Source organism: Struthio camelus, chromosome 2 (assembly GCF_040807025.1).
Source record: "Struthio camelus isolate bStrCam1 chromosome 2, bStrCam1.hap1, whole genome shotgun sequence".
NCBI classification, from domain to species: Eukaryota; Metazoa; Chordata; class Aves; order Struthioniformes; family Struthionidae; genus Struthio; species Struthio camelus.
Window position 1 is genome coordinate 22,812,380 of NC_090943.1, and position 16,991 is coordinate 22,829,370.

Sequence of the window (16,991 nt, forward strand, 5' to 3'; positions counted from 1 at the left end):
ACTGTCACATTAGGAAAACACTTTAAAGAGTTGCTATTTACCTCTTTTCTTTTTATTTCTTTAAAAATGAATTTGAAGCAATAAAAAATTAGTCATACTTAGTATTACTGCACCTCAGTTCATAGCAGATTCTGTTAGTATTAAAAAATATCAAGGCAGAAAAACAATGTATTAGAATTGTACTATCACATCAGCAATTACTTTTAGTTTTAATGCTCCATTTTATGACAAACTGCTAAAGTACACCTACAGAGAAGGAATGCTGAAACTGTATGAAAGCTGAATGTTTTCCAACTCTCTGTGCAGATGACCAACAGGATCTACACTGGAATTAAACAAGTGTTAAAATAAACTCAACTTCTTGCTGAAACTTCTCTCCTGTCATCTTTAAATACAACTAGTTATCAAAAGGTAAAGATAAAAACATTTTTTAAATTTACATTTGTATTATAACATAATAAAAATATTTATATTTAGAGCTATTCTTGCTCAGAGAATAGTAATACCTCAGACCAGTCCTGTAATTAGTACTGTAATTAGATAACAATCCTGTCAAAGAAAAGCTAAGAAAACCCCTAAGGAAAGCTAAATTTTTTGTACTGAATCATTCCGAAATAACTTGATTCATTTGCTGGCTAATAGTTCGCTGATGTCCTGAAGTATCAGCATTCAGATCTCTCTTAAATGCTCTCTCTGCTATTTCAATGTAAGAGTTGTTGTAAACATTATATATTTTTTAAAAATAATAATAGCCTATGCTTCAGTTTCCCTGTAAAGAAATTATAAAGCTTATGATAATAAAATTCTGCAAGTGAAGTACGCACTGTAAATACAGAAGCTCTCAAATTCTTCCTTCTCTACTCTCAGTGAATATTTCCTCTTTGGGGGAAAGAATAGGCCTACCCTTACTTAAAAAGGTAAGGACCTTTTTAGAAAAACAAAGAAACAAACACTTTTTTGTGTGTCATTCTATCCTACCTACTTCCTATACCAAGATATCCTTTTTTAATCTTTCTCTTTACAGATTCTCCAGGCATTTGGTCATTCTAATCACCCTTCTCTGAGTATATTCTGTCTCTGCAGTCTCTTTTCTTGAATTCAGACCTGACAAGACTATTTCAGATAGCTGCATTTGAGATAACAGCTATAACGTCAGCTTTTGTATTGACACTACCATATTCTAGCACATTATTCACACTTCCAAATACAGTTTGACTTTCTTCACCTCCACTGCAGCCTGAGCAAAAATCTTCACTGTGCCATTGCTTTTTAAGTTTGGTACTGTTTTTTTGTTCTTTTTTTTTTCCTCCTCAAACAATTACATTTCATTTATATTCTTCATTAAATAGCAGCAATAGTTGCTGCTGAAATAGATTATTAGTTTGATAGCAAAAAGGGAAACATCCATAAGGATCAGTTGGGTCTGTAATAGGTCTGTAATTCCCTGTGGACTACTTCAGTTTGTTATGATTATTACTATATGTGTCCATAAACAGTACATTCTGCGAAGAGATAAACATGGAACCTTTTTTTGTGCTGGATTAAGAGGTTTCCTTATGGATCTCTCTGTGAAACTGAAGGTAGTGAGCGTTAGCTAATCTTGTTTGTTTGAAAGTAGAAGAAAAAAAATCAGGCTCTATTTGGCTGCCTGTCTACTAACTCCACACATAAGCTACATATTTCTATTTATTAACTAATTGTAAGCGTTCTGTGATGACTGAAAACTTTGCTCATTCAAAAGATCCTTGAGAAAAATATTTGGTCTGCATGCTGTAATGTTCAGGATACTTGAACTGAAACAAATCTTCCACAGAGAGATCCAGAGTATTTAAGTTACTGAACAACCCAAAAAGTAACCACTATCTTCTTTTTACTTCAACCTTAATCTGGAACTGCTCTTGACTTTTACCAACTTTTTTGTCTTCTTAATCTTAACATGCAAAGCTTGTGTACATGGAGGGGTAAATAATGTAAATTGGGAAGAATGGACTTGAAGATATGATGTCGTATTTTAAAAGCTATATTGAAATAATAAGATTACAAGATTGCTGTATAAACACTTCTTAAAAATTCATATCGAATAACTGAAATACCTTTAGGAAGCATACATTTTTGAGTATTTTTATTCACTGAATATAAAGAAAGTATATATCTGCTTATGCTAACTTCATATAATATCGAGTATTCTTTGATATTATTAATTCGTTTTATGGCAGCGCTCACAATATCAATGAATTAGGTGCCAGAGATAAAACTGAGATGCAAATCTCATCCCGAAAAACTATAGTTTAAATAAGATAGACAAAAGGTAGAATGAAAGGTAATATAGTTCTCCAACTAGATATAAAGAGAAACCTCTTCAGCCTGAGGACAGTCAAGCAATGACACAGACTGCCCATAGAGGCTGTGCAGTCTCCAGCCTTGGAACTTCTAAAGAATCAACTGGATAAAGCCCTGAACAACCTAGTCTGATCGCATGGGGGATCCTGTTTTGAGCAAAAGGTTGGACTAGAGGCATCCTGAAGGCATGTCCGAACAGAATTAAACTATGATCCTATGAAATTGTATTATCCTTTTCAATAGGATGGATATGAGATGGAGGAAAGGACAAAAGAGAAACAGAATCAGTACAGAACCAGTGGTCCAGATGTCTTGACTTCCACTCCAGGTTCAAGACAAGAAAAGTATTCTTGCTCACGTTCAATATAGACTAATTTGATTCAGGAGGCTGATAGCACATGCAAAGTTTTATATTCTTTCATATGTAGTTAAAACTGACATCATCTGTATTTTCATATATATATTGCATTTGTTGAATTTAACAAATTGCCACAGATAGGAGGCATAGCTTAGGCCTCTAAATGATGTACTGTCTAACATGACACTTATTCAGTGAGCAATATGCAATGATTTGTTTGCCAAAGGTTCACATCACTGCTTGTGCTTTTACTAGGAGCTTAACAATTTAAAAGTGGGCCCATTAAGGAGGCTTGGAAAACATCAAGAAGACAATTTTATGGAAGCTTGACCTGTAATTGTTCACATGGGTTTCCAATTATTTTAATTAAACATCCTCTGTACGTAGTGACATTAATACGTTTAAAACCTTTCTTTTCTTTTAAAATGTCTTATTTTTGTCATTTTTTTTTTGGAAAATGCCTCTATTTTATGTTAAATGCTGACAGAAAAACTATCATGATATTCAGTAGGTTTAAGTATCATAGTCATATATACTATGTTGACTCTTACGTACGTACTGAAAAGTTTTCTAGTGAAATCTGGACTAGAACAGAATTGTCACTATTGATCTTGTCAGGCAAAAAACCGTGTACCTAGTGGCAAAGTCGTGATGAAGTATAGCTAATATTACCTTTGAGAGTTAGATCATTCCAAACAAAGAAACACAAATGTTACTTTGGGATGATTTAATGGAAGTGCTTTTTCTCTTACCTTTAAGACTCCTGTTTGCCTAGAAGCAAACAGCCAGAACCAGAACCGAACTCTACAGAGCCCAAGGCTGGGAGGGAAGAATTTGGTAGTAATTATCCTTGCTCTGTTTCCTTCCTTCTGGGCAGATGAGTTTGCATACAAAAAATGCTGTCCTTTACCTTAATAAAGAGATTAAAAAACATATATTTTTCCAATGCTACTGCGTGCTTTAGAGTATAAGATGCACTTTTACACAGGCAGATACTGGTATCTATAACCACATACAACTCCCCAACCCTGGTTGTACAGACATCTTCCATGTTAATATTTTGCACATTTTTATATTTTTTACTTACAGTATTAGTATAACTTTCCTCACAGCTTAAACTTCCTCTTTATTTTTGTGTGACTACTTGATTCATATTTGAATAAAAACTTTTAAACATTGTGAACAAAACCACACACACTCACAAATTCTAACAATCAATTTGAAGGTTGGCATTGCAGGAGCCAGGAGCACCTTTGCTGATTTGCTGTTACCCAGGAGAATTCCCTGTTAGGCAGCATGGCAGTGGGGAACACACCTGAGCCCTGAGACCCTGTAAGTAGTCCAGGGCAACCACGTTTCCTACTGTTCTTTGGGGAACTCAAGCCATCTCCAGACAATAATCAGCCTCACAAATGAAGTTTTAGGTTAACTTCTCAGTCCTTTACAACGAGCAGGCTTCACAATGACTGAGACTTTGCTTGACCTAGCTGCAGTTGGGAGGGGCCGGGAAAGTGTGCATTTTATCTAAGTTAAGCCCACTCCTGCCACGCCTCCTTCTGCTTTTGTAACTGCGGGTTGTTTTTTACTCACTATAGGCTGAGAGCAGCCTTCAGACCTGCTCAGGAGTGGTGCAGCTGGCTGGACATGTATCTGCTATTGGTGAGGATCAAGTGCAAAGCACCTGTGGCAATAATATGGTAGGCATCAACAGATGAAACAGTACAAGTTAGCTTCACCTATGTCAGCCTCCAAGGGGTACTTGTGGGCAGCTACTGAAGCTCTAAGCTCAGCCATTGCAGACTTTGGTAGCCTGGTAAGGCTTCTTGGCATGGCTTGACTGGCCATGTCAAAATAGGAAGGTAGAATGCATTTTTTTTAATTTAAGCCAATGGACAGGGGTGTAGAGAGGCCGCTTCATTCATGCTAGCCCATTCAGGTGGTTCTGTTGTGGTGGGGTAGGCTCCAGTCATGGTCACACAGGCAGTCTATACTCTGAAATGCAGAAGGACAGCCTTCCTGGTAGACATCCTAGCTCATGAGAGAGAGGAGCATCCTGCATGTGTTGCAGAGTTCATGCAGAGTCATGCTTAGTGTGCTTGCGTGCTGTTCTCTGCAGAGGGCACACATGCCATACAACTGGATCATTGGGGAACCTGGTCTCAAGGGCATCATCATGTCATACTACAAAGACTGTGTATACACAGACATTGTACCATCACTGCCTGCAAAATGGCTATAACAATGTGTATCTGCCACACAAACTGAGAGTAACTCCTCTAATTTCTCTCCAGTATCCCACACGCCAACTAATGTAGAAGCCAATAACTAGGAAATTCTGTATATGAACCTCAAAACTTACTGCTCCAAACCACACAGCTCTTCTAGTCCTAAAAATCTACTTCATTCGCTCCACAGCTCTTTACTCCTCTTGCTTTATAGTGCCATGGAAACACACTTTATTCTCCTCTGTCTGCAGTCTTCTGAGCAGTAAGCTGCTATCCTCTCTTAACAACAAGCAGGCCTATGTGACAATGCACGCATGCATATGGGAAGCAATTCTTCTTTAACCTCATGACTACTTTTTCCAATTTTGTACTTGAATACTATTTGATGAAGCTAGAGAATACTATTTGATGAAGCTAGAGTATATCTAATTTTTGGTATCTAGAGGAGACAGCAACAAAAGTCTGATGTGGTGCTGATGTGCTAAGATAATTGTCTACCATGCTGACCAAAAATTTGCTAAAAAACAACTTGTAATTCTTTCTTGTACTCTTTCAGATCTGTGTCTGTACCCATTTGTTGTCTGCTGTCTTGTCTCTTTCAGGCAAGGATTGCTTTTTGCCTTCTACCAGTACAGTATGTAGCAGAATGGATCAGGGCAGGCAGTCCTAAGTGATAGAATAACACTGCTAATCAAAATAAGAATAAGTTGCTTAGGATGACCTTATAGAATGGTCAAGTTGGAAAGCTGTCTGAAAAAGATTTAGACTACAACAGGTAGATTCTGCAGCAAAATTAACAAATGCAGCCTTAGAAAATAGTGAGGAGGGATTGAAGGTACATGGTATATATCTATACTGGTATAGACCAGTACTGAAATACTGTACCTACATTTTAGTGACCATAGTTTTTAAAAGATACTCAAAAAATCAACGGTTGGGAAAATCCAAGGCCTTTATACCTCACAGGATGAGATAAACTATTAAATAGTTTAGCAGAGCAGAAAGAAAACTGAGAATTAACTGATTATATGCTTTATGTATCTTTACAGTAAGGAATAAACTGTCAAAGTAAAGGATAACAAAAAGCAATGACCAAAAGAAAAGACAGACTAATTCAAATGAAGATTTAACACTTCATTTTCTTTGTCATTAAAAATGCTCACAATTAACATGATTAAACATGCTAACAACCAACAAGTAAAGAGATTAATTTTTGTCTTTTGAAAATACTAAACCTAGACTATCTTGATGGAGGGCGTTTTACTTGAACATATGTTTATAAGCAAAATATCGGATAAACTGATGAAATTTAATAGTATTCAGAAAGTCAGCCAATCAGTCCTCTCTGCCCTTTAATTCCATAACTGTATGAAATAATGGTACATACTGGTAATCCTACACATAACAGAATTAGTAAGCCTACTTACTAAGCTTGATTTCAGAAAGAACTTTTGATTAAGAAAGCTCTTTCAAAATCTTATTTTCAAAATTTAAAATAGCTCAATTGTTCAGATGAGAGATTTTTGTTTTCCTGGTAACAGTGTTGAAGAAAGTCAGGTCTCCTCAGGAGGAAAAAACTTCAGAATTTTTTAATCTAAGGAACGTATCCTAACTCCTCTTTTCAGAGACACAAGACATAAAACCTGTTCAGAATTATAAAAGTAGTCTGGCAAGCCCCATGGGAACTCTTCTAACCTTTTCTGTAAATAACTGATAAACAAGTGATATATCCAAAAAAGACCGGTTCTTTGCAGATTAGACTAATTTCAGGCAATTTTTTTTTGTCTTATTAATAGATGCTAATGAATCTTCTCTAAAGCAGATGGCAATTCCCTTGGAAGGAGATTTTGAATTAAGTTATGGATGGACTTGTGTAACTTATGCATCCACACTATATCACCTTCTCTTTATAATGGCAATAAATTCTCTATACCCACTCTGTACTTGGTTATGCTTCATGTTTGAACTCATTCACTCTGTGGCTGAATTTAGGAGTCCAGTTTCATATGCTCTGCAATGTGAAGTTTACCTAATGTCATTTTACACTGAAATACAGTAATTCTAGCATGTAGATTTGTGAAGAATAAGATATGTGACTTAGAGGTCATTTTTAAGAAAGTGTGACTCTAAAGAGAACAGCACAACGGTCTGGGTAAAGACACACAAGAGACGTTTGATGAGTTAACTGCTATTCTAGAAATGGAATAAATATTGATGGAGCAAACCAGATAGTGACGGACCCAGCTTAGCTTTCTAAACCTTAGCTATTGACAAATTATTATAACTGTGTAAGCATCACATGCAAAGGCATGATCGTTAAATTTTCTGCCAGACAAACGACAGCACCCTAGCTGGCAGCCTTATTATTGGAGCTAGAAGGTAAATGACTTCCTTGCTCTACAACTTTTCCATCATCACAAACCTTTTGTGTTAGAATAAAGAAATAAAATATAAAAGAATAAAAATAAGAATCTAGAAATTTTCTCAGTTTGTAAAACTAGTATGAGAAACACACAACAATAACATGAAAATATGAGATGCTCAGATGCTTGTTTTGACTATTGCAGGACCACTTTTGCCCTGACAAGATATTGAATTAGGATCTTCTACATATTGAATGAGCTTTGAACTAACAGATTACAGGCTAGTATAGTATAGTGGGTGTGCCTAACTCTCTCCAGCGGATCCTGTTTTTTTTTTTAAAGAATTATTCATGATAGCCCCAGAAGAACCTAACTATAACTGATGCCCCTGTGTACAAGGCACTGAAAAAGAGAATCCCTGCTGAAAAGAGTAATGATGAACACTGCTTTTCACTTTTGAGTGGATGAAAGAAGTGGAAATCAGAGAGCTGTTACCAGTATAGCAAGTAATTAAAATACACTGAAGATGAATTTGCTATTTAGACGTTCAGTAAAACTTATTTCAGAAATTTAGCTAGTGGCTTACCTAATTTTGTATTTGTTTCTTTATTATCTATTTTGACACATACCTTAAGCCCTGAAAAACTGATTAAGACTTTGAAGAAAGCAAAAACAGAAAGCTGCTCGCTGCTTTGCTACTTCAGGATTCAGACTCACTCGGGCTGAGGTCAAAATATCAAAAGTTATTTCCCGTCTGAAGTGAGCTTCATTTATTTATACCTAAAACTGACTGCAATTTTAGCTCTTTCACTCATAAAGTGAAGCTATATAACGGGTTTTCAAACTGCTATCCAATATCCCATTCTTACAGACCTGCAAACGATCACTTGTTCAGAGTGAGACTTACACAGCTTGGATCTCAATTTGAGGAAACATATGACTATCACTCACCTTGAATTTGGACAATTTGCAAATTGTAATGACTATCATGGACATGCTCTCAGTTTCTCTTGCTGTCATTGCAGCAACATTATTCAAGATGATGTTTTCAGGTTTTATTTTATGAGTATCATGTTATGCCTCAAGCTTTTTCAAGAATTATAACACACAAACTTTCTCAGATGAGAAAAAGCTATTTGAAAGACTATAATGACAAAGATATACCATATTCCTTACAAATAGAATGGTCCCAAATGTTTGTATACTGCCCAGCAAGGTAGAAAACTAGAGTGCCGGTCTCTGCAACATGGTAGATGTTTGCTCTGGCATTTGGCTAAAGTTTTTAAGGTTAAAATGTTTTGAACTTGATCAGCTATATCCTCTAAATATTTAAACAGCTCATGGATGTTGTGGCAAAAGTTTGGAAGTATTTTGTTTTTCAGTTAGAAAGAATGATCTGAGAAAGATATTTATGGAAAGGAAAATTTTAAAGGTGAGATATGGATAAACTACATTCTGGCCAGACTGCAGACTGTTAAGTGGGTGAAGTAGTTTTTATTTATTGCTCAAAACCTTTGTATTCAAATTGTAGGGCTTATTGTCTCCTACAGAGCGTGCCAGTGCTAAGTGTTAGTTTTGTTAAACGGATGCAAACGTTTTGTATATGAACATTTCTATCCATCTGAAATCCATCACGTTAATTTAGGTTGGGCAAAATGAGGCAACATGAGAATCCTCCACACAAAGTTGTGCCAATATACTTAGTATACAAAGTTAGCATAATATCACTGGCTTCATTATATTGCTGTAATTTCACATATGGACTGTGCCATGAATGTATATGCTTAGTAACTAGAGAAAATGAATTTGAAATGAAGGGATTGGATTTGGGTCAGGAAGGGGCTGATAGATATTCCTGAACATTACAGGGCATCAGTACCTAGACTGCTGGCAATTCTGATGAGTGATTCCTCTTCTCTGTAACTAATGTGAATATTTCTTGCCCAATTAATTTACAAGCAATTTACAAATCTAGGTAATTTTGCAGAAACTTTTGCTCTAATTTTGTTTTTCTTTTTCTTCTTTTTATTAACTTTATTTTTATTATGATTGCTGGCTAATTTCACAGAAGAACCAATTAAATGAGAGGAACTGAAATAGAAAACCATACAAAATATCCCAGAAGAGCCGAATGCTAGAAAGCGCTGTTTTATCAACACAGTGCATCAAAGGAACAGCAGGGAAGCACGTCAAACCAGTGATTCACAAGGGATAGCTTGCCTGGGAGGGCTGTGATGGTTTCTTCCTGTCTGTTATGTCCCTTTCCAGGAGGAAAGGCACTAACCTGCTACATTTACAATCTGGAATAGCAGCACAAGCTAGTACGGATATCTGTTTCCTTGAAAATGACAAACTGATTTGTGGCAGGTAAGCAGTTCTGTCATGATCAGGTGGGCAGTTCCTGCACCAGGTGCAGGATCCTTCAAAGAAAAAGGAGAGGTAAATGAGTCAGACAGAAACTCTTACACAGCCACCCTGTGATGAGATGTCACTGTTTGCTCATTTCAGAAACTTAAAATACCAAAAAGGAGTCAAAACATGGAGACCATGATGGACACAGATTTAAGAGAAAGAGAGTAGATATTGTGATACCTTCTACATTGAATAGTAACTATTCTTTGTTAATTTCCAAGTTAATATATAAAATTAAGTAGATGGAAATCAGAAGAGGGTTCCTAGCCATGAAAGCAGTAAGATTCTGGAACAAGCTCCTGGAAAAGAAAGCTAAGCACTTTTTGAAAAAAAGATGGGTACATTTATGGGGGAAATTAAATTCCTAGGTAGCATTACAGGCTGCTGTCTGCATAACACAGATAAGTGTAATTGCCTATCAATACATTTTGTTCTTGTAACAGTCAATGGGCATTCTGGTAACAGTATGGCTGTAACATCTTGTTGAGACATGCTAGTACAGGAAACATTTCTTCTATATTAAGATTTTTGGCTAGCCAATGTCAGGGAGAGAAGTTAAATCAACATCTTAATAATAAACCTTAAGCCATCACACATGCTCACAGATGCTGTTACTCAGTCATGCTTTAAGGACCAGTGTATGAGTGCATGTTTTTCTAGAACTCATTAGGATGATACTAAACTTACTTCAAACTGCTGACAAGAACCAGAGCACTATCATGGCCAGTTACATTTTCAGAGAATTCAATTCTTGCAGTCAGACTTTCTGTACAGAACAAATTTATCATCCGTACTGCAGTAACACTTACAGACACCTGCAGTATTGGGACCTGACACACAAGCTTTCGTACACATATCCCGCTTCAATCCACTCAATTCTAGAAGAAGCAAGCAAAATACTACTTATAGGTGAGAAAAATGCAGTGGTGGGGATTGGGAGAAAGAAAGATAGCAAAAAATTAAACAGGGTTCTCAGAAGAACTGGTTCTAAAACATCAGTTAGGGTCAAATGACTTATAAAAATATAAATTAACAGCCCATTAAAAGCCACTTAGTTTGCACTAGCTGTAGAACTTCTTTAAAGATAGAACATAGAAAATACTCCATTTCAATCTGAATTTGGGAAGAATAACTAAAAGAAAAAAAATTGGCAATTACATATTATCCTAGTAAGTCAGTACTTCTCCAACCCAGGGATTTTATCAAGGCAACTTGCACTGGAAAGCATCTTCTCACAGATCCAGACACAAATTGAATGAGAACCAGGAAATCTGTTCCTCTGACTTCCTTTCTTTTGTATAAACCATTAAAAGCCAAAGTGCTGAGGCCTGGCCTGCTCTATTTCCCTTGCTCATGGCGCTCCACCTACACGTGCACAGAATATGTAGCGCCTTTCTATTACTACAGGGAACCTACAAGTATTTTCATTGCGGAATTCTCCTGGGAAAGACGCAATTAGACACAGTATAGGCTGTTGCTAAATAGAGTTAGCATGATGTCTTAATGGTAGCAAGTCACAAATGTGCTGTTTCATGCGGGTTCAAGCCGATATCAGAAACAGAAAGCTGGTACCTTTGTGGAGCTGCCTATAAATACACCTACAATGCAACAAGGCTTTCCAGAGACTGACTACAGCACAAATCAGGGTTATCAGATGGTCTCATTCAAGTTGCTACTTAAAATAAATGTGTCCTCAGGTAAATGATGAGAAGTGGGTAGCTGAATTACTGTTATTTGTACCTCTGTTCATCCAAATGTGTGCAGCCATTCAGCAGCGCATGGATTCACTGTTACAGCATGCCTGAGCAAGACCTAATAGAAAATCTTAGTGACCCTTGATTATCACTGAATATATTCTCCTTACTGTATTAAAATTTTCTTTTCTGTAGAGCTAAGAAAGTTTTTAAATAGACCTTTAATTAAGAGCAGTTATATGGACTTGCAAACAGTTAGTGTATTTGTACAGTACAGTATGCTATGCTGTTTTAAAAAGAGGTCTGGTGCTTCCCAGATGTGATGATTAATTAGTATCTTGACTTTACATTTAGCAGCTCATTGTCTAGGAAATGACTAAACAAACGCACTAGCTAAAGTGGAGAATAAAGAATGACATAATCAGGACCATTTTGAAAAGAGCAATCTATAAAATTACACTACTGCTGAATGATTAAAAAGGTTGATAATACACTACTCTGCCAGGCTGTTTGTTTTCGCATTCAGACAAAACTAGTGGTTACCAGATAGCATAAATAACAAGATTCAATACACAAAAACATTCAATATAGTTCTACATTTTTTTTTATATCTATCCTCTATTGTAGCTTTAATATAAAAGGGTACATTTTAAATGCTTGTTGGAACTTTTAATGTTGCAATTAGCTTCATGAACTGTGCTAATTGCTCATTATCATTTGCCATCACATACAGTAAGGGCACTGAGATCTTCCATTTATCTTGGCATTAACCTATAGAACATCCCCATGTTATTTTAGAAGACAGTGAATATTTCATTTTCCCAAAGCTGATGTACCACATATTCTAATACCTGGTGTATGGTCAGCATCAGGACCTGTTTGTCCAGTGACAGCACTGTTGCTAATATTCCAGTCAAAATCATCACTAGACTCCTGTGTTAATCCACACAGAGTGGTCCACTCTTGATCTTGTGATTCAAAGTTGCAGCTTCCAGGAATACTTGTATAGTAACCTGAAAATATAACAAGAATTAGCCTCTCAGCTCTCAAATCTAAAAGACTATAATGAACATATCCTACATAGTAATGGAAAGGATCCTTTTTGCCTATGTTGTTACAAATATATGCCTATGTACACAGGTAATTTCAATTTTCATTATTATTCAATATTCCCAACAAACTGGCTCCAAACTGGCAACAAATTGGACTCTACTTCCATGATGACATTTTTCATGAATGATATTAGAACTTTCTTGTGAGGGTTATGTATGAATTCATTGTTATAAAGAGAGAAGATCTGGTGTTTAGGACACCGGATTGAATTCAGGAGATTGGTGATAAACTTCGTATTTCTAGATCTGTCTCTGATTTTTCAAGTGACTTTGGAAAATTAATTATACACTGTCATATCCAAGAGCTGAATTTTCCAAGAGCAAATTTTCTAGTTTTGCAGGTTGGAATTTGAACAGAGGCAACTACAAGACCACTGAGTTAGAGCACTGCACTTCCCAGCTAAAGGATTTTACTATTAGATGTTACAGTCAGTCATGCATTTTAGAAACAAATCCGACTGTGGCTTTATTTGAAGACCTCAGATGGATTTGAGCAGGTAGAGTGTATTTCTTGATGTAGAAGTTTGCTGCAACATTAAAATAAAACTATTTATTCTATCAATGTGTATGACAGAATACTATTTTACTATTTTTTTTGTTTCCTACTTTGGTGCTACAAGAACAACTGATGCCATTCTTCTTTACAAAAATAACTTGCTGTTATCATAAAACCCTTCTGAATTACCAAGATTTGCAAACAAAATGCAGTCACCCCTGCTAACTTGTTTTTATGTAAAAAAGATCACCCTAGTAAAGTATCTAGGGCAAGTCCCAGTGAATAGCATATATCACACTTAATGCTAGGAGAAGGATCTGTACTGTTAGTTCTATCTGCAGAATGATCATTGGGAAACATGAAAGGAAACATAAAGATGCTGAGCATCCATATCGATGCTCTGTTACAAGGGTCAAATAAATTTAAAGCCTAATTCCACCACCAAAAGGCTTCACATACAGATAGTGTAAAGAATGGACTTGGCTAATCTCAACAGCAAGTACAATTGCCTTGTATAGTTCTAATAAGGTCAAAGACCAAATGCATTTAGATTTTATAATGCTATTCATAATAGACTGCCTGAGTTCATAAAATGTACTCGAATATATTAACAGTGCATTCAGAATGCAATTAATAATAAAAATTTATGAATGATATTTACAGAGTTGATGAAATCAGGTGATATATCTGCACCTGATGGGTACTTTTTATTTTGGATGTAAACAGAATCTATTTAGAAGCCATGAGAAAGGATTGTTCCATTTATCTGAAAAATTGCTTTTTTTTCAATAATTCAAGCACTCGTCTAGACGGTTCACCAACATTGAGGTTTGCTATTAATCAAATCTAGGTGTATAATTGACTACATTTCATGAAAATTGAAACTGCTTTCATGTGTGCTTTTTCACCTCAGTACTTCCAAAAGGTTTCTGAAAGAAAAGAATTTTTCAAGATTGTCCGACTGGATGGAATGAAGCATAAAGTAAATAATTCCTGTGAGTCTGTTTAAGAAAGAAAAAAAAAAAAGGTCCACCAAACTCTGTGGATACAATTCATTTTATCCAGACTTTATTGTATATCCTGCACAAAGAAATTTCTCCTGAGTGGATAATGGCCCATTGATTTCTTTGGCATTACTCTGGTATAAAACTCTAATAGAATGTGAATCAGCTTGGACCTTGAACTGAGAGAAAAGGAGAAAACTGTGGCAAATGTGGCCCTAACCAATGGAGTACCTGTGATGGGGCAGGTTAGAATATGAAGGACTTTCCCTGTGGCTGTTTCCCTGTTCTCTTTTGGGATTAAGCAGGTCCTGTTGCCTTTTCCTCAAAAGGTGAGGCTGAAAGAGGTTTCCATATTTAGATTGAACCAGTTGTTTATATTCTGTAAAGTTCTCACGCTTCTTAGGTAAATCTTGGTTTTCTGATTAAGAGGATCTACTTTATAATTACAGATGTGATAAAGGCAATAAAAAGTATTGCTGCATTTCAATGGTGCACTTCAACAGAGTATCGGTATTGAATTGATGCATGTGATGCATTTACTGTCTCTGTATATCAAGATAAATTTTGATCATATGTGCAACGTAGCAGAATGTGGTCCTGTGGCTTCACGATTAAGACATATATGGACTATTTAGTCTTCCTTCTCCAAAAATCTGGTCTGGAAAGTGACTGTAAATAAAGAACTGGAGTAGGAGCAAGGACACAATGTATTGCTGCCTTTCAGTTTCAAATGTGAATTGTAAATCCTGTTAACTCGATCCAGATTTTCAAAACTGAGCTGTCTTTTCATCTCAAACAGCATTTGTAAAGAATTCCTGCAGGCAAATTTTGTTTCAGTCCTCACTGGGATTCTAAAAATATAAACAGACTGGATTTTTTCCAACTGTTCTGTAACAGCGTAAAAGGAAGAAAATAATTCAGCTCACACCTTTTTGATATTTTGATAGTTTTGTAGTAGCAGCAAGAACAAAGAACAATGAATATATAGCAGTGACACAATTAGGATCACAGGGAACTAATCTGAAGGGAAAGACAGACTTGTTCTTATGCAATCACTTTTTAGCACAATCGCATCTAAATACTACTGTACATTAATTTACTTATTTGGCTTTTTTCATTCAATGTTGACAGCTCAAAATGCTTTCAACATAGTAAATGATTTCACATTTCTCCTAAGAGTTAATTTGTATAGTAACCCATGGATTTCCTTCCTTAAAAAACTTTTTTTTCCTAACCCTTGTTTTGTGTATGCTACACTTTTGCGACTAAATAATTCTTAAATATTTTTGTGCAGTATATTTCTCTAAGGATCTGAAAATATCAGACTTTCTATATTGGGAGATCAGGCAACATGCTTGTAATTGTCTTCCTTCCCTGGAGATATTCAAAAGCCGTCTGGATACAATCCTGGGTAATGCGCTCTAGGTGACCCTGCTTGAGCAGGGGGGTTGGACTAGATGATCTCCAGAGGTCCCTTCCAACCTCAACCATTCTGTGAGTCTGAGATTCTGCGATCTTCTCACGAGCAGCTGTGTGAATGCACCTAAGACATGCTGCAGAATTTAAAATTATCATTTTAATTGGAAATTATATTAATACAGAAGGAGATACTTACTGCAGTCAGCTTCATCTGACAGGTCTTCACAGTCTGGTTTATAGTCACAGACAAACTGAGACTCTATGCAATTCTTGTTCCAACACACAAAATCACTGAGTGCAGGGCATTGCCTTGGATTCTCTCCAACTGAAACCAACAGGACATTTAAATCAATATCGGGATTAAACCAGAAGATGCTCTTTTTTATTTGTTTAGCCTTTATATACCATCACTTTAGTGATTTACTGTTTCCAACAGATGTTATTTGGTCCCACTCTTTTAATGATGCATTAAGTGTGCCTAGAGAATGGCACTGGCCTTACTCAAGACTTCCACGGTGGGTTGCATCAACACAACTGTTAACCTAGTTTATTTGTTGTGCATGTCTCATAAAATAGGATCTGTGAGCTGTTAAAAGCAGACAGGCTAAAGGCTTTATTCTAGTTATAAATATAGAGAACATCACTTGGGAAATAAGACTATTCTGAACTGTGAGAAATTATTATAATACTTTTGTATTATAAACCTCTAAAGCCTTTATAAGACACACAACAGTTTTTCAAAAACGTCAGAGAAGCTTCTGCAGACAATGTATGAGCTACTCAGAAATTCTTCTTATGCTATTTAAGATGAGAATCTGTTTTACAACAACAATTTTTGATCAGCTCTGAAAGTGACTGAAAATAGTGACCAAAAATGAAAGTTACTTTGTAACCAGCATATGAAGCAGGGAGCTTAGATGCAGCCATCTCTGAACTTTCAAACTGTAAAGAAACTTAAAATTATTTTGAGCTGTTCAGTGCCCTGGGTGTGTAATCCCAGTTAGCACTAGTTGGAAGAGTTCTGATTGATAGTCTCAAATGCAACATTAAAAATGTACCCCTACTAACCTAAGATTGTTTTTCAGTCTAGAGCTCCAAGTAGTGCACTGAGACAGCTGAGGGAATGCGTTTTGACTCTGTTCATTTTAATATGTTTCATGCTTTCTTCAAGCATTACTAAAATGGGACATATCACTAAACACAGTCTGGACAGAATAGTTACAGTACACCTTGATACTTCCCTTTGTACAGGCCAATATCTCCATCTTATAGACGTGAGTATATTAATTTATTCAAACACAGGAACAGACTGAGGATCTACTTTCCCAGTGAAAGAAAAACAGGGAAAGGAAAACTAAATATCTGTTTTAGTTTAAACATGTACTCAAGGTAATACTGACAGTGTTAAGATGCAATTCAAATACTTAGAATAGTTAATTCAGAGAAAATTCAGTGATAAAGCTGGTTCCTTGCAATACCTCACTTGAACTTTTAGTTTTTAAATATGTACTTTTCTGGGTACTGAAATAACTAAAATCTGTCTTCAAATGGATATCTATCTTGTTATT

The 16,991-nt window shown here is 36.0% G+C and overlaps 1 protein-coding gene across 3 annotated transcripts in view; it reads right to left on the minus strand.

Annotated features, from left to right (window-relative positions):
• MALRD1 (MAM and LDL receptor class A domain containing 1) overlaps positions 1 to 16,991 on the minus strand; it is a 292,727-nt gene that overhangs the window by 74,011 nt on the left and 201,725 nt on the right. For 2 of the 3 annotated variants that reach the window (XM_068934618.1, XM_009673718.2), the window contains exons 30-32: positions 15,620 to 15,748; positions 12,244 to 12,405; positions 3,451 to 3,608 (exon numbers count right to left, since the gene is read on the minus strand). In XM_068934618.1, coding sequence (XP_068790719.1) covers positions 3,451 to 3,608; positions 12,244 to 12,405; positions 15,620 to 15,748 — 449 coding nt within the window. The remainder of the gene's footprint in view (positions 1 to 3,450; positions 3,609 to 12,243; positions 12,406 to 15,619; positions 15,749 to 16,991) is intronic. The other variant, XM_068934619.1, reaches the window with a different exon arrangement.